The following is a 23986-nucleotide window of genomic DNA, read 5'->3' as shown; positions in this document are numbered from 1 at the left end:
GTAAGTGATTTCCTACATTTCCCAGCATCCCTTTCACCATCTCTCAGAAACATGCCTGGACTTATCCAGCTATTGTTAATATGTAGGTGTAGACCGCAGTGGTGATAGTGGAGGTGATAGTGGTAGTAACAGCAAGAGTTCCCGAGTGTAACAAAGTGAGAGTGCATTACTCAGTAAGATATTTTTGCTTCTTCGTCTCTACAGAAAATGTCTTCCTGTTATCACTGCAAAATGGTAAGTGGACATGATATTTAGTCCACTAAGTGGGTGTCATAGACAATGTTTGATTTTTTGCAGCTATATTGAGTAATTTATAATTCTGACATTTGTGTTTTTTGATGGTAATGACAAAAATATATCCCAGTATACATAATAAACCACTAGCTATACAGGATCTCGGTAGATATTTGACTTGTCAAACACAGATGTTCTGAATGAAATGTATAACTGTAAGGCTTTATAGTGTGCACAGCAGAGGGGAGACATTTTCAGTATTTTTAAATTCCCCTTGCCCTTTTTTGTCCAATATTGAGTTATTACTGTAATATGTATTTTAAATAAAAAAAAGAAATCAAATCTTGTCAGGAGTTTTAGAAATGAATGTCTCTTTGACTGTTAACAATTAAGACACATCTAAAATGTAACACAGGCCTCCAACTACACAATGGTTTTCTAAGAGGTCACAAGACAAAAGGCTTACATTTTTGTTAAAGTAAACCCTTAAAGGCATACTTCACCCTTAAAATGACCATTTATATATGTATTAATGTACCACTACTATCTCATGCATGTGCAGGTGCAGTGCTTCCTCAGACTTGCACAGAGAACAGTGCGCCTGCATGCCAATCATCATGGAGGCAAAGTTTTCTTCTAGAATTTAAGGCAACATGGGGTGAGTCATTGATTTACAGCTGGTAATTATAAGGGTCATCTGAAAATCTACCCGTACAGCTGTCAGGTGATAATAAGTAAGTACAACAATTCCCTCTGACATGGAGTGTAAAATAGCACAGAATTGCTCTCCAAACCATGATCCCACAGCCTGACATATGTTTCCATTATTCATTGTACAGCCGTAACACACATTAACAGTGTGAGCTATCTTACCTTAAAACAAGTTTCTTCCTTTGTGCAGAAATCGCCCACCTTCCAGTACTTTGCACTGGTATATAAATCCCAAGGCCCAGGACTATTAGCTAATAGCTTATTCTGCACTCTGAGCTAACCTGTTGTGGGTGTCTGTATGATTATCCTGCCTACTCTGTTCAGCTCTGGCTACGGCTGCTGCTGCTGCATCACCTGCAACTGGCAGACAATTCACTTCCCCATTATCTGCAGAGACTCTGGACAGGGACTTGTTATAATGATCTCATATAGGAGAAATACCATAAACATCAACGCTGAGTAGCCATAAAAGAAAATACAGGTGCATCTCAATACATTAGAATATGATGGAAAACTGGAAATTTCCAGTAGTTCAAGTCAAACAGCCCCAAGCAAGTATTGAGTCATATACCTAGATGGACATACTTTTTAGAGGCCAGCATTTCCATATTAAACATACTTTTTAAAATTGGTCTTTTGTAATTTAAAAATGTTTTTGAGACACTGAATTTTAGGTCTTCATTAAATGTAAGCCATAATCATAATAATTAGAATACATTAAATAAATTAAGACATGATGTTTCATTCTGTGTGTCTATATAATGTGTTATTTCAACTTTTTGAAATAACACATTATTTTTTAAATAAATTGAATTACTGACATAAATAAACTTTTATATGATATTCTAATTCATAGAGATGCACCTATATATGATATGATCAAATTAGTACTGACATTAGATTAGAGTAAATACAATAGAGCAGAATCATAAGTTAATATATGAAAACTACAACTAACGGTTATTATGAGAGCTAGTGCAGTGCCCGTAGGAAGTATATATTCATTAGCATGCTAATCGTGAGATAGCACATTACGCAGAACGCTGCACTAAAATTACATTAACATGAACCCAATTAGCTGATATACTATATTGCATGTAAGTATCTCTTATCAAATGATTATGGGCATTATGCTAAGCAACAGGAATGTCATCCCTGAATTACATAGTAATGCAACATAAGAAGTGAATAAAGCTAAATCTCTGCTTAGCATGCTAATCACGAATAACAGAATTTGCACACTACATGCAGACCACTCCAATGTCTGCAACTCCATAAAACACTTACTTTTCATAAGGTACGCACACCATCCAGCACATACACATTGAACATTGATATTCATTGGAAACTATTCAAATATTGTTGAAAAATCGAACCTTGTAGCACACTTTAAAACTAAAATAGGTAGGCTAAATAGACTTACAGATGAGATGAGTCAGGCGTTGAAATCCAGAGTGAATTGTATATAGAATAGGCCTATCACACAATGGGGCGGAGCTCCACTAAAAGGTGTCCGATCGGAAACAGTGCAATGCCGCAACACGTTCTACGTAAATAATGATGACATTTTGAAAAATGAATTCAAAAATCTTCAAAATCGAGGATGCACACCTTCGTGCCATGCGCAAGCCACATACCAAATTTTAGGTCAGTCTGACTAACGGTCAGTGAGATATTCCCTAGACACACACACACACACACACACACACACACACACACACACACACACACACACACACACATATGCTTCTTGCTTTTATAGATAGATAATATTATACAGAACTGTGAACTATTGTCCTGATTTTTTTCACAAGGCATACTTTTTATCATTTCAGTTCTGTGTTTATGAACAATATTACTGATTATATTATTCAGTGACTGGGAAAGAGGGCCTGTCCTTCCCCTCCTGTAGTTAATTTAGCAATAACACAGTGTGAAAGAAAGTACCATCAGTGCCATCATGTGTAACATCTCATGCATATCAATTTTAGTAGTAGTCAATATCTTCTCATATGTGTATTTGTGCAGACTGAAAACCCAAAGTTTTCCGATCCGACCAGAGATCAGCAAACATTCCGTAATCATTAAGCCCAAACAAACTGTCGCCCTCTCTCTTTTTTGAATTCCTCTCTCCTTTTCTCTCTCCCACATTAATGTCAGATCTCTCTCTATTCTCCTTTTTGGCTTTATATCTTGTTTAGTCCTGTCTTAGTTCTAACAAATGGTCGCTTAATGAGTTTGTTTAGTGATAGCCTTGAACGCCTGCTCTTCTCACGTTGGTACACACACCCACAACCCCAGCACACACACACACACACACACACACACACACACACACACACACGAACACTGAACTAATTGTTTCCCTTTGGACACAAACAGAATTCTGTTCAGATCCATCACTGAGCAGAGACAAACAGTTTTGACAGACACAGAGAGCTCTGTGGTACAAGGAAATGGCAGCGAAGCCAAACAAGAGATTGGGTGATTGATGCAAGCGTGAAATGATGGGGAGGACGGGGGGGAGAGGGGAAGAGCCTTTGATCTCTCCTGACCTAGAATCGAGAGCTGGGCCACACTGGGTTCTGTAGTGTCAGACTTACAGTACATAGATGTAGTACAGCTCTTTATTTCTACCCTTAAGGTTTGTCATTTGAGCTCTGTTTTCCTGCATTTTTTCTGACATATTGAAAGGAAACCACAAACATTTCATTCAATAGCCTCAAGTTTTGCATTTAGCATGAATGTGAAGTATATGTGCTTCACAAAAGGCAAAAGCACTAAGCAACACGTGAATAGCATACAACCTTGATTTTGTTTTTCAGTGTAAAATATGGTAAAATAATGGTTTGAGAGTATTTCTATGCAGCCAAAGAAAAAAGTCATTTCTTGTGGCCTTGGCTATTATGGCAAAAAGATACAGTGTGCTGTAGGAAATTCTCACTTCTCAGTGAGATTCTTAGCACCTATTGCTTCACAGATTTACTGCATTTCACTGTTTGCTCAGCTCACTCGGCTCATCTCCTGAAACCAAATCAAAGTCTGAGCTAACAAGAACAGACAAGCTGCAATTTTCAGGTGTACTCAAGTGGTAATACTAAACGGGTATCATAGAGTGTATCGTTGGGCGGAAGGTTTCAAGTTTCAGTGCCTGGAATAATGCTGACAGCATCATGGCATCACACAGGAGTGGACAGATGAAGGAACCCAGAGCAGGTAGTGAGGTAAACAGGAGTAGTGTTTCTAGATGATGTAAACAGTGTAGTATCAGTGACCCGCCTTACCAGCAGGCATGATGTCACCTTGTTTAATTTGCGATAAGACAAAAGGCCACGTGGATCCTTGGAGAGTTTGCTCTTTCTTTTCTTTCTCTGTGACTTTTTTTCTTCTTTGGTATTACAGTATGGGAATAATATTTAGCCACACTGCACTAAAGCCTGATTGCATTGTTTTGACATGGATTTTTAACATTTTTTGCAGGCCATGTCAACATAAATCCAATGTGAAAATGTTTGCTTTCTTCCAATTTCTTTGTATTTCTTTAGCTTCACACTCCATGTAGGGTTTTTTTAGTCTACCAACCCCATAGTCCTGGAGCCCCTTCTTCTAAGACATTCTGGCATGCCATCGGGCATGCATACATAATACCACATGCTTATATACACTGACGGATACCTTCCACACACTGCTGCACAAGGCAATAACTATGCACATGCATGCACACACAGAGACAATGGTGGTCTGAGGAAGGGACAATAGTGCCTGTGTGAGCCTTAGTGAGTATTGCTGTGCCTGTCTCTGTGGGAGTTAAATGGATTCCAGCCAGACTCACAGAAAGAAAGGTTTCAGAGCTGAGTTCACAATTTACATCGTCTGTTCGGCCAAAACAACCCAACTCTCAAAGTCCGTTCTTGAGAAACAGGGCTGAACTTTGCACGTACACTCGTAAGATAAAAGTTTTATTGAGTTATGATAATGGAAAACAACCATACAGGCTCTCCCTCTCTTGTTTTATATCTCTTTCTCATTGGCTTTCTTATCTATCCTGGAACAAGGTGCACACACACACACCTGGGTAATAGTTCTCACAAATGTGGAGCTCGCCATGACCTAACACACGTACGCTTACACGTGTGACTCATGGCAATAACACATACATCATGTTCACATTTGCATGCAGCGAGTGAATGTTCACGTACCTGCTTCCTTCTATTAAAGCTGCAATATTATATTTATTAGCATCATTTCACTGTATCCCCATGGGGGGTTTGTGCTGGCAGCTTGTTCTGTGTGAGTATATCACCACTTCTACATCCCATAATACCACCCAGCTGTTGTTGCCAAGGTTACCTTGACTGACTGGCCAGTCTAAAGCAGGACCTAATTACAGTCTGACACCCTCTGCTCTCGTACCCCTTTTTCCATCCCAGCATCCATCCTTCTCTGTCTGCATAAACCTCTCAGATCCTTTCATCTCGCCACAACTCCGGCTTGACAGAAACAAGAAAATGTGGCTTTCTGATGGATACAGTATGTGAGACAGAGTGCTTACTGTCTGCCCTTTCTGTCTCTCAGCCTTGTGTCAATTAAATCCAGTCTGTCTGAATCTGTCTGATCCTCCTGACCCGCAGAGACCGAGCAGGCCGACCCAGGTTCGACTGTAATAACCAGTCCTTAATTTGCAGAGACTCTAGTGGACTGGAACTTGCATTAAGGACACAGGGATCAGGGCTGAAAGTCTGGGAAAACTGCCCTAAATACACTCTCCCCTCTGAAACATCTTTCTGCTTAATTCACACAAGCAAATGTGCAACCTTCATTTTCTCCGACAGCTGTATTAACACTGTACTAATGGCACGGGACCAGGATGCTTTAAGCTGTAATAGGTGTCCGTAATGTTGTCCATAAGCAGGGCTTAGCCTACTGTTAGCTGTCTGAAACTACGGACAGCAACATGTAGGTCAGGGCAATCCGTTTGGATGGACACTGACAAGTTGCACGTACTGTATGTGTACATACGCCCCTTTTTTCTTTTTTTATCCAATGTTTTCTTTACTGGGTCAGACAGACAATCTGAGTGATGCTGCTCTTGTTTAGACTGCCGTGTGTCCACACATTAAGTCATTCTCTGCAGAAAAGTCAACACCAATCGTAATAAAAACACTGACAGTGCCATAGATGTAGTTCAACATGAGTCAAACACACCTCATTGCTCAACCCTAAAGCACATGCACCCCACCCAAACACTCAGAAATAGACCACCCAGTCCCAAGAGACCACTACAGTCCAGAACCGTATGTTCTTTGGGTGTATACCTCAAAAAACTATGATTTCATTGACTTGGCATTTAAAATTTAAATCACCCTTTTTCCATGTAAGCTTGATTTCTGTTTTTCTTAGCTGCCATGTTGATTCCAGCTTTCCAAACAACAGCTGCTCATGTACATTTTCTGTTATCTCACCATAAATCATTCTGGTTCATGTGGGAGAGCAATAATTGATGTGCTATTTGACTTCACCAAACCTTTTCAGACAAGCCAGCAGGCTATCTCAGTCCCTCGTTCATTCAGTCCCGGCTCCTCTCTCACGGCTCTCTTCCTTTCTCTTTTTAGTGTAATCTTGTCACTTATTTCATATTTCTAATCTTACATTTTCTTTCCTCATGTCTCATCTCCTGAACCCAATCTGCATATTTCTGCCTCATTTGCTTTCTCTGCCGGTATCACACTCAGTCGTTCCTCTCCTCCCCAGGCCCTGTAGATCTGCGTAGTGACACGGAGCTGTTTCTGTTACCCTCCAAAATAAATATGGCTTTATCAGGACAGAGATCAGGTTACCCCTCTCTTCCCCCTCACCCTACCCCTCTCTCTCTCCCTCTCTAAATCTCCACTTCCTTATGTCTTTGGAAACCGTTTCTCTCTTACCTATTTCTACCATTTTATTTCTGCCTTAAACTTCACCCTGATGCTCATTTCCTGCACTCCCGGGCTCCCTTGTGGACTGAGGCGCCGTAAAATGAATGGCATAATTAGAATCACACACTCTTAATTGGCTCTTTCCCAGCTCCATTCATAACAACTCTATTTAAAATCACACCCTCTTAGGGTGCCTGGGTCTGCCTGTGTGTCACTGGAGGCAAAAGTGTGAAATTAAGCTCGCCAGAATGCAGTAAAAGTAGTGAACTCTGGACACAGTGTGTGTGTGTGTGTGTGTGTGTGTGTGTTCGCGTGTGTTCCCAGTGTATGTGTGTGGAGTGCACTCATTAGCCCATGTCCTCTAATGAGAGCCACGGGTGGTTTAGCACCTCGCCCCTATAGACGGGGCCCGGCTCTGCCAGGCTGAATCCAGCCTGATTGTAATTATGGCAGTCAGTCTGAACAGACAACAGTGCATTAAAAGCCCTCTCTCTGCTACGTCCTGTTCTGTAATTAGAAATGTCAGAGCTGACCTATTGCGTATCATTGGCTATTTCTCTGCCCTGCTTCTACAGAGACATACAAGACAAACAGCTGGAGAGGGAATTGAACCGGCAACCCTGTTGGCAGGCATTTGTAGTGAGGGAATAATTTCCAGTGCGGTCATGATGGAGTGGAGGCCAGCAAAGAGGTGATGCAAAACTACAGGGATTGGTCGTGTGTGTGTGTGTGTGTGTGTGTGTGTGTGTGTGTGTGTGTGTGTGTGTGTGTGTGTGTGTGTAACAGAAAGAGAGTAGTGTTAGCACATGAGTGCAGCCCTGAACCACAGCGAGCTAACCACAGCGAAGGACTGCAGTTAAGATTGTTCCGGGAATAGTGAGAAAACAGTCAACTTCTACACTGACCATGCAGCTTAAACAAACACACATCACACTGTGTGCTGCACATGCCAAGCGACACTCCTTCCCTCTTCTTAGATCCCAAAAAATGCCACTTCAAATGCAAAATCTGCAATTGCAAAGGCAGTTTACCAGCCACTTGCTTATCAACAAACATACACACCTCTCAGAATACGGCAACCTTGAGAGAGCTCGACTTGAGAGCCTTTTCCGAGCCGTCAGGGTTCACTGATTTATTTGGCATTCATATCATCCGCCGAGCTTACCTTTAATGAAATTTCAAGTTTGCTACATTTTATTTCTACCCATTTTTTATGCCGTCAAAATGCACAGCGCGGAGTTGGAGGCCAGCAGTACAAATCAATTTCAAAAGTTGACATTTTATTGAAATCCATATCAGTGTTGCTTAGTGGATCACATGAATGCTAAATGCACCTGAAGCTCCCAATCATTTGGAAATCCTCTTTAGTCACACAGGGTAAGATTAAAGAGTAATGTTTTTGCAGTGAAGATTGATATTTTTTTTGACAGCAAGTGAGGCAGAATGGTACTTTGCAACAGTAAGGAGGGAACTTTACACAATCTAAGACCAAAGAAAAACATACACCCTACTCTGGACATAGTCATGCAAAAGTCCCGCCATCTTTTATGCAGAGCAGCAAGACACAGATTTTATAGTTGTTTAGGCTATTTTTGTTGTTTTGTATCTCTTTCTAGTAGTTTTGTGTCAATTTGCACTAGTAGTCTTTTTGTAGTTATTTTTGTCTGTGGTTGATATACCCCTTTTTGTAGTTGTTTGGTGTCTCTTTGTGGTTGTTTTCCTCCTTGTCTTCATGAGTGTCTTTGTATCTCTTGGCATCTGTTTTGCATCTCTAAGTGGTTGTTTTGGTGTCATTGTAGTTATTTTGTCTGTGTTGTCCCTTTTTTGTAGTAGTTTTGCCTCTCTTTAAAGTTGTTTTCTATCTATTTGTGGTTGTTTTGTGTAACAGTTTTGTGTCTCAGTGTAGTCAATTTGTGTCTCTGTAGTTGTTTTGTGTCTCTTTGAGGTTGTTTTCCTCCTTTTCGTAGTTGCTGTGAGTCTGTTTTGGATATCTTTGTGGTTGTTTTGGTCTCTTTCTAGGCTTTTGTGTCTCCTTGTAGCTGTTCTCTGTTTCTTTGTGCTCATTTTGGGTCTCTTCCTTATCACTCTGGGTCCCTGGGTTTGTGCCCAGTAGGCCCTCTCAGTAATCCTTCCATACATTAAATCAAATGGTACACAACGTATAAGTCCCAAATATCTAAGAAAGAAAACATGATGACCAACAGTTAACAGAATTTAACCCTCCTGTTAGGTTGTGGGTCAAATTGACCCATTTCAAAGTTAAAAGAATAAATAAAAATAATAGTTAAAAGTATTTTTTCATAAAAGAAAAAAATTAAAAATGTAAAATAAATTTTGAAAAAAATCAATGTCATGTTAAAGCATTATATTTTTTAGATGTAGGTCTTTCCAAGGTACATAACAAAAGTTTTAACATGCATTTTTTATGAAAAGCGAGTGAATTGTTCTCACTGAACCATGATCTGTGAGAGGTGAAAGACACCATTGCACTAAATATTGATTGAAATGGTTAGTAATTGAGTCAATGATGAAATATAACAATGTTTATATGGTTTTTTTTAAGTTTCTGACACTTTTGGATAATTAAACGTGCCCCGGGTCAAATTGACCCACGAACATTATTGCTGTTCCTGAGAAACAAACATAACAGGAGGGTTAAGCATGTTAATGAAAGTGAATGTGATGCAGATGCAAACATGCTTACACACACTTGAAACACACAAACCTCAATGTGATGTTGATTAGGGCATAAGCTATTTTTTTATTCGCAGCATTCATTTCTCAAATCTGACATCTTTCTTTGACTGATTCAGGCCAATGCACTGACATACTCCATCGTGTTTTCACACAGAAACACACTAGTGTGCTGAGTGTACACACATATTCACAAACACACCCTCATCCCTGTGTTAGGCATAGCCACTGTCGTTAACCCACTTAACTTAAATATCCAATAATGGGATTAGATCCTTTATTCTATTGATGGAGAGGAAAAGATTAAAGAGAGGAGGGGTCCCACATGCACTGTGACGACCATAAAATCAATCCTCTGTGACACTCCGGGCTTCGTTCTAATACTCAATTCCTCCTTCTCGATATCCTCTCCAGCTGAAGTTTAACTTACAACAGATGTGAGACTTCACAAGTGAAGTACTGTAGAGATTAGATGACAAATATTGAGAGTTCAGAGGGATGATGCGTAGTGTTTTGAAGCTCACAGCCCTTAACCTTAAGCCTGTTATAACCAGACTAGCTGCGTCTCCTCTCATACCTTATTCCCCCGCATGGACGTGAGCACAGTAATGCGATTGGTTTTAATCGTGTAAGAGTAACAATAGAGACTTTGAGGAGGTAAGTAATCCTGTCCGGTACTGTTCCTTGATTCTTCCTTTGTGTAGCCTCCCCTGACCTGCCCTTAAAGTGTATCCCAGGTAACCTGACCTCTGTATTAGATAACATGCTCCCACTGTAAGGATACTTTTGACCAGAAGTTAAAGGTGTATGTAGGCTTTATAACATGTTTTCTTTTCCTATAAAGTTTATAAATATTTAATGGAATTTTACAACCATATTTTTAGGCCAATGTATCGAAAACAGTTATTTTTCTCATACAGCCAGAAATATCCACTTCAGTACCACTTCCACACACAGAACTTTCCAGTTTCTTTCCTATCTATATTCTGAAGGTTTTTACTGAGGGGTTTGTTCATATATCATTCACAGCCTGATTTATAGAACATTTTATTCCCAAAAAAACATGACGATATTTTTCTTTTTTCCATGACTGGTGACCCTAATTTCTGATTTATGGAGGGATAAAAAAAGTAACCTTTAAAAACCTTTGATTTTAATATGACAACAACATTAAACAGGATTTCTGTTTTGGAAATGTATGCAATTTAGCACATATTTACTAAAACAACGCCTCATTTGCATATTTAAACATAAAACTTGAGAAAACTTTTAATGCCAACAAAAAAAGGTTTTCTTAATGTAAGCCATCAACCAAAGGAGTTTCATGGTCTCTTGGTTTAAATCATTACCCAGTTCACCATTATTCTCCCATTAATGAGTACAGGATGTAGGAATCCTACCAGTGAATAATCATTCAATATTTCAAGTCTGAGGTCAGTGTTACATGGAGATCTGGGACCTGTCGAGTCTGTGACTCCATGTTTCCAAACAATGCAAAGACTTTGACAGGTTTGGCCAGCAGGCCTCTGCAGATGGCAGCGATCAAAGCCAAATATGTCTACAAAGTTTTCATTTTGCTTGCATGCATCCATCCAATTTTGATTTCGTTTGGGAATCACTTCCAGTCTCAGTGTCTGTGTCAAAATCAAATATGATCAAGGGCCGTGTAATCTGCAAAATTTATTGCGATGCATCACATTCATTTTTGAGGCTGCAATGATTGTGCATCTTGCCACAGTGACTAAGATGTCTTGATTGTGAGCATATTCCGTCTCTGACAGTCCTATAAAAGCCCACATCAGAAAAGAACATTTCATTTGAATGAGTAGAGTCCCTGATGAAAAGGCTTCTCCAAAAGATCCTCCCTTTCCTCGCAACTGAATGATCTGAAAAACATCCACCAGGGCCCCATGAGCCTCCTTCCTTGCAGGATCAATGTGTGTTTGTGCGTGCGTCTAACTGAATCAGAGTATTTTATTCCATTAGTCCATTCTGTTAGAGGACACCATCTGTTAGCTGTTAAGAGCTCGGGAGGAGACCACCGCCCCAACTGAACTTACATTCACTGCCTGTTTTAACTCCCAATAACCTTCAATATGTGACCTGACCTTCCTTCAACCCGTCACCTGCTGTCACCACAAAACTGGATGCACAACCTGTCCACACTCAGTTTACTTGGATGATTTCAGTGCCTGTGAGACCATAAATCACTCAAGTGAAGCATTCCTACCTGTGTGTGTGGATGACCCAGTGCTGATCAGGTTTGGCAGCACTGAGATAGGAACATGTGCATGTATCCCTCGTCCAAGAATACACCATCCAAACCTCCTTGGGTGTGTGTGTGTGTGTGGTGTGTGTGTGTGTGTGTGTGTGTGTGTGTGTGTGTGTGTGTGTGTGTGTGTGTGTGTGTGTGTGTGTGTGTGTGTGTGGTCGGGTTTAGCCCCTGTGAGAATGTGCTTGAAAGCTCATTGATCTAATGAGGACATTTTGGTTCTTAAGGACATGTTGGCGGGTCCCCATACTGACTTTTGGGGTTAGTGTGGGAGAGAAGGACCCGGGTAAGGATTTTGCTTGTGGTCAGATTTCTATGGTTTCCGCCATCCTCGCAATTTTTTCTTTTTTTTGCACTGGCACCATCGTTGCACTCACCCAATTAATTTCTGAGATGTGAGGCCACGCCAACATCACTTGAAGTTTCCAACAGGGCAAGGAAGGTTGTAAAGAAAACCTTAAATTCATAGTAAAAAACGAAAATTGAATCATGACTAGAGAAAATATGATGAAAATCTAAAACGACTGCATGAGAATCTATGGAGCAGAGGGTCAGAGGTCAAAGTGGGCTGATACTTGGCTTTGATTGGCCAGTCTGTGTGTTTGGACTGAATTATAAATGTCCATTATATTGTGCAGATCTCCTATATTAACTTCGATATATTAACTTCCTGTATCCGGGGCTTACTGCCACCCAACGCGATTGTGATTGGTTTAAGGAAAAACTAACAACCCAGACAATTTGGCTCCCTATAGCAAAGTGAAAATGAGTGCTGTGTTGTTATGCCTGGCTATGTAAGAGTAATGACCATCTGACACAATATGAAGTTTCCTGCAGCAGAACTTCAACCACCAACAAAAGCTGAACCTGTCTAATCTGCTTGTTAATGTAGGTTCTCAACTTTGTGTCTTCAACTGCCACATTTCCAAAATCATTGCCAAGGAAATGACCTTGTGTCTTTTGGCCCAGATCTGATCACTCATGTTCCTTATCCTGCTGGACTGTTGCAGTCTTGCCACATCAGTCCACAGGTCTACACAACTTACAGTGTGTAAACTAATATCACAGCCAACAGGATTGATTATAAAGATAATGAGATGTTGTAAAAATGAATTTGAACACCTCCAGTGAATCTTTCCATGTTCCATATTTCTCACTAGAATAGAAAACCTGATATGAGTGTGTACATGTGTGTTTGCCTTTTGTGTGCTAGCTGGACTAGACACTGCCGCCCACTCGTGTCATTAGGAGACCCTGGTTGAAGAGATCACCATGGTGACCACTTTTTGCCAAGTGGTGCACACACAAACACACAAACAAATACACATCTCCTGTTTGATTAGGGAGCACATCAATTATTAATAGACTGTGCTCACTAAATTCATTTCCAGTGTCTCATTAGACAGATGCTCAATGATCACATCTGGGCTCCCATTCTGAGTGACTCCTCTTTGTACTCATGTCATTATCAGCATTTGCACAATGTGATCTCAGGGATCCTTTACAGAGGATGTGAAACGGCAAAAACCTGCAATAAAAACATGCATAGAAAATCTAGCACAGAAGGGCATAATAAGTCTGGATGTGTGGCTGAGTGGCTGCGTGTGGGTGGAATTGCCAGTGTTATATTGGAAGTTGTAATTACATCCACAGGTGTTTTTCTAGTGGTGCATTAGCATTATACCATGCTTGTGCTCAACAGGAGAAAACAAGAGATGCAGAGATGATGGTTTAGATAAAGCTGGAGATCGATTTAGTGTATGTGTGTGTGTATGTATGCGTGTGTGTGTGTGTGTGTGTGTATGTATGCGTGTGTGTGTGTGTGTGTGTGTGTGTGTGTGTGTGTGTGTGTGTGTGTGTGTGTGTGTGTGTGTGTGTGTGTGTGTGTGTGTGTGTGTGTGTGTGTGTGTGTGTGTGTGTGTGTTTCTGTTTCTGTTTCTGTGTAGAAGGGAACAGGGACAGCCCCCTGACATAGCAAGTGCCAGACTGAACGTTCTTGATAATTAAGCGACTGTGCGATTATGCAATGAGCGTGACCATGCCAATGATAGACAAAAGAAAGAACAGAGAGACAGAACAGGAGGCAGAGAACAGCATGACTGAGTTGGATGCATTCATGAGAGAAAGAAAAAAAAGAAACACCACTAAGAGAAAAAGACGTTTTGCAGAGAAATTATTTAAAGGAAAAGTTTAGTTGTTTTGCTGTTTATTGGATGGAAACTTTTGTGGTGTTTAAGTTGGGATTTATGCTACTAGTGAGCATGCAGTCAACTATATTTGGAGGGGGGGGTCAAGCAATGTGTGTATGCATTTAAAGAATGCTAACGTATCCATGACACACATACATGCACCCTGCCCTTGCACCTGTAACATTGTAACCTTAGCAGACTGTGTGTGTTGATGTGTGTGTGCGTGCACGTCATAGGACCTAAACTTGGTTAGCAGCAGGCTATTAACTTCTTGCCTTCTCTAACTTGTTGATCCTCAAGGCCTATCCATAGACGCGTTCAGCATAGCATGCATGTTATGAGTCTCAGGGTCGCTCCGCCAAACAAAAAGATAAATGATGATTGCTTGCTTAATCACTGATATTTTCATATGCTTAGCTTTAACAGGAGCTACATCGCCACGCAGACTTTACATAAATCCTTTAGAGCTAAAGCAGCGATTTGCAGAGATTTGCTTTCATTCAGCCACACAAATGTTAATGAAGTAACTGCTGTTGGGCTTACAGTTGGCATTTTAATTCATACTGGAGGAGTAAGATGAAGGACTCTGTGCAGGCCACTCAAGGTTCGACACACCACTGCCTTTATGGCCTTCACTTTCTGTACAGTGGCATTATATTGTGAAGGATCTTCTTCACAATCATGCCACAATGTTAGAAATACACTACTGTATAAAATGTTATTGCATTCTGCAACACTAAGATTTCCTTTTATAGCTGCTATACAGCTTTAATGAATAAGCTTTCTTGTGAGAAGTTGACAAACAATTGACCCCGCTCTTAAAGGCTCTCTCAGGGATTTTGTTCTCTGGTAGTGCTATCGAGCTTTTATCTCATGAGTGGGTACTCGCTTTGTTTATCCTGTGCATCCACGTGTGATTGACACACTCCTACCTAACAGTCTCATACGGATCAACAGGTGGTAGTAACATGCCAAGATATGCTGCAATGAGGGCGTCCCGGTGGCTCACACTGGTAGAGCGCTTACCATATAGGCTGAGTCCTTGCTGCGGCGGAGCCGGGTTCGAATCCGGCCTGAGCTCCCTTTGCCGCATGTCTTCCCCTCTATCACCTCCTTTCACTCTATCACTATCAATAAAGCAAAAAAATGCCAAAACATTTTTAAGATATGCTGCAATGCACCAGCTAAAGCAGAAGACTGCTAACCAGTAAACAATTCTGTATTTAAAACACGTTAAAGGTCTCATATTTTAAAAAGGGACATTTTTATGCACACGTGGAACACTGGATTTCAATGCATTTTGGTTCGTAACACTGACTGCAAACTTGCTTGATTTTAAGAAAACTCCAAAAATAGCCTAGTACAAAAAAATGTTCTACTAGCACCTCTACCGCTCCCTAATTACTTCATTGTATTTCTCTTCTTTAATGTGTACATAGACAAAATGTAAAGCCAATAATATTTAGTGGTTTTACAGTTACGTGCATTCATTTTTATTTCCCAACATGTCAAACTATTCCTTTGACAAGATCTCGTATATAAAAGTACACAAACAGTCACTCATGTTGTGATGTCATACTGCGTTCATATATTGATGATTGTCTGTAGAACAAAGTGACAATTTCTTTGAGGAAATAGAAGCCTGATCGTTTGATAGAATCATCTATTGACAAATACCATGGGTTTACAGTGTTTCTCAGTCAAAATACTCATTCATATTGTTGGGGTTTACTTTTATATGCAGCTTTTTCTAAATTAGGAATTCCTCAGGTGTCCCTAATAGTGAGAAACTGGTCCCTAAGGTGGGGAGATCCCAATATGCATGACAAAGCTATTGTGTTTTATTGAAGTGATAAAACCCTTCAAAGTTGTTTTTTTAGAGCTGATTGTTTGGAGTTCAGTCTTTTTACATTAAAGTACAGGAGGATCACAACTCAATTCACTCACTTTATATTCAAATGCAGAGCAAATTCCTTGTGAACTTACATCCCTCCTCAGCTGCAGTCTGATCAATTCTATTGTTGGCTTTCTGAAAGAAGGGCATAAAAGATGCATATCATCATAACAGAGCAATCTACTGCCTGGAGAGAAGCAAGCAATCTCTTTCTCTCTCCCAAATCCTGATATGAACACATGTACCCACACACATGCACACATGTAGACACAGTCATGCACATATGTGCACACAATTATGTACCCAACAGTCGTGCATGCACATACACACACACACAACCACCCACGCACACCCTTGGAAGAAGCCACTCACACTTCGCCCCCATAGAGTACATGTCAGTCCATCTGGGATCATTAACACTATGTTAATGAATATAGGGCTGGGGCCAGGAGCATGTGAGGAGAAGAGAGACAGAAAGAGAGAGAGAGAGAGAGAGAGAGATACAGAAAGAGATGGAAAGAGAGATAAAGAGGACAGAAGGTGGGAGGACGGAGGAGGATAATGGATTCTCTCCTAACAAATGCACTGCCCGAGGTACTTGTAGGGGGAGAGAAAAACAGGGATAAGAAAAGATTGAAAGTGAGGGGAGGGAAGGAGGCAGCAAGGAGAAAACCGGACCGCACCAAGACAGGAGAAGCAGGAACTGAAAGGGAGCAACAGAGCATAAAGGAGAGTAGAGGGGAGACTTCCAAGAGCGAGTCAATGTGAAAAGAAAACAAGAGAAAGTAAAGTAATCGGGCAGAGATGTACCCAGAACGTTCTGGCCAGGGGCTGATGAGGGCTCTGTGGAAATAACTGAACAGATGAACAGAAGGAAGGGAAGGAAGGAAAGACAGCAGAGACAACAGATGAGCCGAGAGAACAGACAGGGAGACAGAAAAGGAGATACAGTATAACAAATGATGGCAGAGGCAATGCAAGATGAGTAGCGTGGTTAAATATTTCACCGGGGTTTGTTTGTGCTTTTGTGTGCTGGTGTGTGTGTGTGTGTGCGTGGGCATGGTAGTGAGAGTCCCTGGGAGACAGAAAGCAGGACAGAGCGGTGGGGAGGGAGCGAACGAGTGAAGTGTGCCTGTTGACTGGGCGAGTTAATGATTCCTGCGGTCTGAATAGTGAGACAGTGTTAGTCCAGGAGGGAGGGAGGAGGATCATTTACCCCCTACTGACACACACACATGCAACATTGTTTCAGTTTGTTTGTATGCGTGTCCTTGGCTTGTTTCGGTTAGCTTATGTGATGCACATTTGGAAACGTCCCAGCCTCCATGGCGACTTTCCAAAAGATGCTCAGAGCAGAAACGCCGCCTCATTACGAGTTTGTCTTTGCAAGAATCACTATTCGCCCCCCAACTGGGCTAAATCTAGACACATGGAGCGCTATTAAGCAGAAGTGTGCCTCCCCTGTGTTTGAATGGGGACGACCACCTGTATGCAGATGAATGGGTGTGAATAGAAGCCGGGAGACATGCCTTTGTGGTGCCACAGAAGGAGCAGCTTGTCGGAGTGTGCCGCTATGAGCCAGAGGGCCAAGGGCCCGCAGGAGGCCGGGGATAAAGGGACAGAGGGCAGCAGGGTGACAAGCTGTCCATGTGTAGATGAAACAATGCCAAGTGTTAACAAGCCTAAGCTAGCAGTAATGACAGAGGTTGGGTGAACAAAAGGCAACTATTTGAAATGCAATCTGTGATCAACTAGAGTCAATACAGAGCATATTACAGTGATTTAGGCCCTATAAGCCCTTTTATACCCTTTTCATTGTCATAATGTTGATCTTCCCAATGACCTTTTTTTCCAATAACAGCTAAGGTTATTCACCGAGGGAGAGGCTAAGAAGGAGAGGCCTAAATGGCATCAGCAGCTGAGACTGGCTGGAGGGCATGATGAGTGATGACATGATAAAGCCAGGACAAAAAAAGAAGCAGAAATGTATTCAGCAAGATAACATCTCCCTCTTTCTAATGCGGCTGCACTCCTACACAGCTTAAAACTAATAAAAACCAGAGCAAGCACATGCATGTGTTTGGGTAGAAACAAAAGCAATTTTTCTACCATCCCTGTTTAGTTCTTGTTAAGTTTCGTTGTGGCTGGCGCCCAGTGTTTCCATGTGTCTTATATCCATAACACCCTTATTCTCAAAGTTTCACCCCACCTCATTTAGATTTATCCTCTCTATAAAACCCTCCTGCTTCATATTTCCGTGTGTGTCTCAGGAAACCTCTTCAAATCTTAAGACAGAGATCCCTGACCGGCTCTGATCCCCGCCTGAGGCCGACAGGATGAGTGGAGAGGAAGAAGTGGAAGAGAGAAGCGAGGCTGAAAATTTAATAGGCTGAGGGGACTCACTCTTTCTTCTAAATATCTGTCTCCCACATATCCTTAACCCCTCTTATCGAAACATTTATTCTACCTCGGCTGATACTTTCCTTCTTCCTCTGAAACCATCTGTTTTTGTTTTATTTCTCTTCACCCCCCACAACTTCTCCACAAGTTCCACTGTGATAAAGAAAGCATTTGCGAAAAAAAAGAGAAAAAAATGCAGTCATTTCCAGGTACAGGTAGCCCTACGCGCTCTGTTTTTTTTCTACTTAATTACGCAGGTTATGTAATTGTGGGATTTCCATATCGTGTTGAACAACTCGTGGCAGATACTGTGACGCCTGGAGACAAGTCCCTAGGATATAAACAAGCCGGTTTCCGTTTGCTGAGAGGTTTGTATGGCTGTCAGGTCTTCCCCACACTTTCTTTAATCCACTTTTAGAGCTGTCGAGCTTTCTATCCTCTCAAGCACTTTTTTTTCTGAGTTTCTTTTTTGAGCCATCAAGTTTCCTCTGCTTTACTGTCATTCGCAAAAGCCCTGGTCTTCCCTGTCTGTGTGTATCTGTGTGTGCCTGTATGGGCTGTGGGAGGATTAAGTCCCACAAAGAGTGATCCGTGGTTTCTACAACACCATCATAAGAGCCTGCAGAGACGACTCAATGTTTGTTTCGCATGTGGGCTTCTCTCTGTGTATTTGTGTACATGTATAGTTAGCGTGCATGGGAGATCCCAGCCATCTGACTGTTGGCTGCAGCGGCAGAGAGGAGGTGTATTTGTGGGTTGTGAATTTCTAAATTTGTGCTTCTATCTTGCTACATGGTTAGTTATGTGTTACATGAGCGTATCATGAGGAGATCCCATGTTAGAGCAGCCCAAGTCTGCTGACAGTCACCCCTAGTGTTGTGTACGAGTGAGAAGTGGGGGTTCCTGTTGTCAGTAGTCGGAAGCTCGTGAATCACTGGCTAGTTTTGGAATTGCTGCAAGCACAGAAATAGAATGAGAGCAGAACAGACACAAATTAACAGGATAGTTAGATCGGCAGCCATTTTTATTGGTCCCTTTTCAATTGGTGACCGTTATAGTGGGCTAACTTCTGTTTAATCAACTTTCAGCAAGTAACAGTAAGTAACTAACTAAGGTGAGGTTTTGCCGTAACGACCATGTGAGCAGTTAGTAAAATTACCCCCCCCCCCCCCCCCCCCACACGCACACACACACACACACACACACACACAAAAACTTACACAGCGTAGGAAACACATTGTTATTGCTAATTGAGTGCTGTAACCAGTGTAGCATTAAAGCATGCTGGGATTAGCGCTAATAGCTGATCCGCTAGTTAGCTTGTTAGCTTGCTAATTACTTAATGCTTTCATGCTACGTTCTGGTTACAGAAAATGAGATGAAGAGCGGCCTTGTGGGTCTAATTCTCGCTCTAAGAAAGACCCCAGTGACATACACTGTCACCATAGCCCAAATAATAATCACTGTTTTCTTACATACCAGCCAAATTAGCAAATAGGTCAATGCCCGATCTACTCTCATTCTATTTCTATATCTACTTCTGCAACAGTATTTGCATTTCAGTCATTCCTTAGAGGGAATCAATACATATGTGTAAAGCAGTATGTAGTGACAGAAGAGGAGAAGTGGAAGAAGGTGTGTATTACAGGAATAGCTGCTTGTGTGAATTCAATCATCTAGAGGTTTTACATAGGGAAAATTTATCTTGAACCAGACTTGAAGTCATTATTCCTTGTCTCACATTAGTTCACTTCCTCTTCCTTTTACCCTCATTTTTTGGGAGACATTATAGAACGGAAAAGCACCCTCAGCCATGATTAACCCCCCACTGCCTACGGGATCTACAGTCACTGTTAGTGTGTGTGTGTGTGTGTGCAGACAGGCTGTGTGTCTGACTGTCCTTAGGCTTGGCTGGGCAAGCAGACACACGTCCTGGCACTCTGAGAGGATCACACACGCGCAGATACACACAACACACACACACACATAATGCCCCCTCCTATTTCCCTGCAGCTCTGGAGCTCTGAACCAGCTAACCTAGGCTGGGCTCCATCCCTGCCCGAGGGAAGCCCTCTCCTGCTGGGTCCACAATCCCGCTGACACCAAATGGTCTGGACTTTATCCACTCCATCTGTAAGCTTGTTTTCTAACGTTACCTGTCTGGGGACTCGGCTAAGCGGAGACCACAAGATTAGACCGGCTGATAAGATGGTAATAATTCTCTACTATCTTTCAAAACGTAATCAGTACACCGGCGTGCCTAGACAACAGCAGCCTGCGAGCACATACACACCTCTCTGCGAAGGGTTCTCAAATGATTGGAACACAACCACTGGGAGAACCAGAGCCAAAGTCTTGTCAATATATAATTTATTAAAATAATCTGTCTCTGCAGCACTAGTGCAGGGAGATATTTACAGCTCAGTTTCAAAGTCCACAACAACAACCATGCAATTTGGCACCATATAAAAAATACATGCATACATAAAGTTGACAGACTTGTATTACAATGCATAGTAACAATCTGACAACTCAGCACAATACAATTGCAACATAGAAAATGTAACAACACAGTGCAACACAGCTCAACAGAAACTCATTATGTTACAACATGAAAGCACAATTCCAACAACAAACAACAACACAGCACAACACAACACAACACAATGACTGTAGGCATTCACTTAATTATTAAAGGAAATAATAATTTATGGTGATGGTGCTTTACTTGAGTAGTTCAATTTTATGCTACTTAACTACAGAGTATTATTGTACTTTTTTTTTTTACACCACTGCATTTATTTAACAGCTGCTGTATGGTTAGTAGCTACTTTTCAAATAAGATTTTACATTAAAATCATGATCATGTATGAAATAATGCATTATTATAGATATAAACTATCCAAACGTATATAAAGCAGTTAAAATTGTGTCCATAATTATGATCCTCTAACATTATATTATAATACTGACAGGGGCCATTGTGCATAATGATAGTTAATAAGGATAAAACTGATACTGTAGTAAATTTCAATACATACAGTACACACTTGTTTTTGTAATAGACTATCTTTATAGTGTGGGATAATTAGTCGGAGTATATTTTTATTGACTGACATTACAATATCTTATTTGATTTATACTTCGTCTGATTAAACTTGTTGACAGCTGGCTTGTTCCCATTTAAATTAAATTAGTTTTAAAATAACAAATATATTTTTTATTGACGATTTTTATCTTATTTGTTGTTCATATTATCTGCTCTTATCACTCTCATATTTCAAGCTGACATCTATTTATTTATTACCCTTCTACGTCTATTACACCCCTAGTGGGGTTGTTTTTGTGTTTTTGTGTGTGAAGTGTGAGCAGCTGGCGGGAGCGCCAGCAGTGGCTGCGGTGGGCGGGGCGTTCAGATTACTTTACAGCTATTGGCTGGCACCACATCGGGGGGTGGAGCCAGTGCCAGACAAAACAGACAAGTTGCGCTCCTCTGAACCAGTCAGGAGTTGCAACAGTGTTTGGTGAACTGCATTGATTACTACTCTAGGAGCTTTAAATCTACAGTAATTATCCCGTGTGCGCATTTACGCATTAAAATCTTTATCATAAGCTTTAAGAAAAAAAAAGAAGAGGCATCGCTTACTAGTTAAACTTGGTAAGGTTCCTGTGGAAAAGAGGAGATATGGATTTGGTGTATCTGGTGTGTTTGGCGTTGAGCACCGGTGCTTGGTTTACCTCTGCGGAGAGACACAGCGTCTACTGGAACAGCTCGAACGACAAGTAAGTGCTGATCTGCGCTTTTGTGCGCTTTATGCTTGTGTGTGTGTGCCTGAAGTTGTCTCATGTGAGCAGTAGTAAAGAGTCAATCACTGCTCTGTGTGTGTGTGTGACTGTGTGCATGTCTGCTGTCTCCAGAGAGTGGATATCATTATGTACTTTATTGAAATATCATTCATGTAAAGTCTCCATACTGTCACTGAGGCCCAGAGGCTGCTGCCCACGCTTTTAAACGGCCACAACTAAGCCGGTTGTTGTTGTTGTTTTCATTCATGTGACAATTAAAGGTTCGTGTGACGCATAAGGTGTGTGGACTACCTTTTAAACTCGCCTAACGGGATTGTGATCAGGGTTTTAGACTTTACAGCAGCAGCCGGCGCGTAAAAGCAGAAGATTGTGAGCGGATGCCCAGACAGATGGACAGATTCACCACTATATATAACCGCAACACATAGACACAGACATAGTCTAATAGTAGAAAATAGACTGACGAGTATGAACTTGGCCTGTGACGCTGTCTTTAGGGTCTGCACCTGTGTGTGTGTCATGGAAAGTCTATAAATGAAAATGAATATTTCATGATCAGCTTTATAGAGAGAGGCTGTCAGTATGTTAAAGTGTTTTTTCATTGGGGGGGTAGTGAGAGTGTGTGTGTGTCAGGGAGAGAGGCACATATTGCTGATTATTTTGTTTTGAGGTCAGAAATGTAATGCAATCCGACCACTCAGTGGGATCGATGGGGCTTGACAGACGCGCAATATCGCAGCGCGATTTATTGAGCTTTTAGCGTGGAGCGAGTGATCCCCCCACGCTTGAGAGAAAGACAGTATTATTTTATAACCGAGCTGAAACAGAAGGACGGTCCCCCGCTCCTCTTCTCCCGAGATAGGTCGATTAAAATCCGCCACCGAGACTAAACAAGGGCACAAGCCATTATGGCCTTTTAGCCTTGTCTTGATTACATTACTGGCTCTCTAATTGCCCTTTAAGAATGACAATAGATGCGGGGCTAAAAAAAAAGAGCCCTGCAACAAGGAAAACAATTGTCCTGATAATTGGATAAGGAGTCTAATGGAAAGTCCTGTCGTCATGAGCAGCGTGTGTGTCATGGGTTAGTCCATGTGTGACTCACTGGCCCGGGTTTGACCCACCTGAGTTTTACACCTGAGTCACCACACATAGAAGGAGAGGGGTTGTGGTTCAGGTGAGACACAACTGAAAGGCAGAGGGGGAATATGAAACCAGAGGCTTTTTGGTCTGGATAAAAGAGGAAACTGGAGCTGCAACTTTTAGTTCGATTAAGACAAAAAGACCGGGGGTGGTCTGCTGTCTCTAATCTGGACTATTTCTGCTGTCAAATGGGAGTTACATAACCAGAAGAATAATCATAATATAACTCTAATCCCCTTTACTGGATGTCTAAACATAGTCCCCAGACTTAAAGTTCACAGCAATTGACACATTACAAACATGGAGCTGCCACTTCTATTCTATCACTCATACTTATGTTAAAGACCTTATTCTCTGTTGTTCACTCAAGAGGAACGGGGAAATTGAGTTTGGCATGAGGAGGATAATGGCAGCTAAAAGCCAAAAATAAAACTGCAATCTGCTGACCCCCAAAATGGCACTCCTATAATATTTTTTTCCACATTTTGCAGCCTAATCTCCATTACTCCTCTTTAATCCCTCACCCAGACCTCCTTCTCTTCCTCTCACTTCTTCCTCTTGTCTCTCTCTTTCCATCATCCCTCTTGTCTTCTGTTTTCCTGCCTCCCATTTTAAAGCCCACCTGCCCCGCGCCGTTCCCCGGTGATTCATCAGTCACCTGTTCAGGCTCACGTTGATCCATCAGCAGGGCTTTGGCAGCAGCGGGCCGTGGATAATTGATGCTAAT

General features: G+C 41.5%; 1 protein-coding gene across 2 annotated transcripts in view; it reads left to right on the top strand.

The window, feature by feature from the left end:
- Positions 1-206: 206 nt before the first annotated feature.
- Positions 207-23986, top strand: part of efna1b (ephrin-A1b) — a 33117-nt gene continuing 9337 nt past the window's right edge. Inside the window, exons 1-2 of one of the 2 annotated variants that reach the window (XM_059339995.1) lie at positions 207-234; positions 797-892. In XM_059339995.1, the coding sequence (XP_059195978.1) occupies positions 888-892 (5 nt within the window). In that variant the 5' untranslated portion in view covers positions 207-234; positions 797-887. Of the gene's footprint in view, positions 235-796; positions 893-21822; positions 22093-23986 lie in introns of those variants that run through there. The other variant, XM_059339994.1, reaches the window with a different exon arrangement.

The sequence above is a fragment of the Centropristis striata genome, chromosome 8 (assembly GCF_030273125.1).
Source record: "Centropristis striata isolate RG_2023a ecotype Rhode Island chromosome 8, C.striata_1.0, whole genome shotgun sequence".
Lineage (NCBI taxonomy): Eukaryota > Metazoa > Chordata > Actinopteri > Perciformes > Serranidae > Centropristis > Centropristis striata.
The sequence above is the reverse complement of the archived record's forward strand: the minus strand, read 5'-3'. Positions and strand labels throughout refer to the sequence as shown.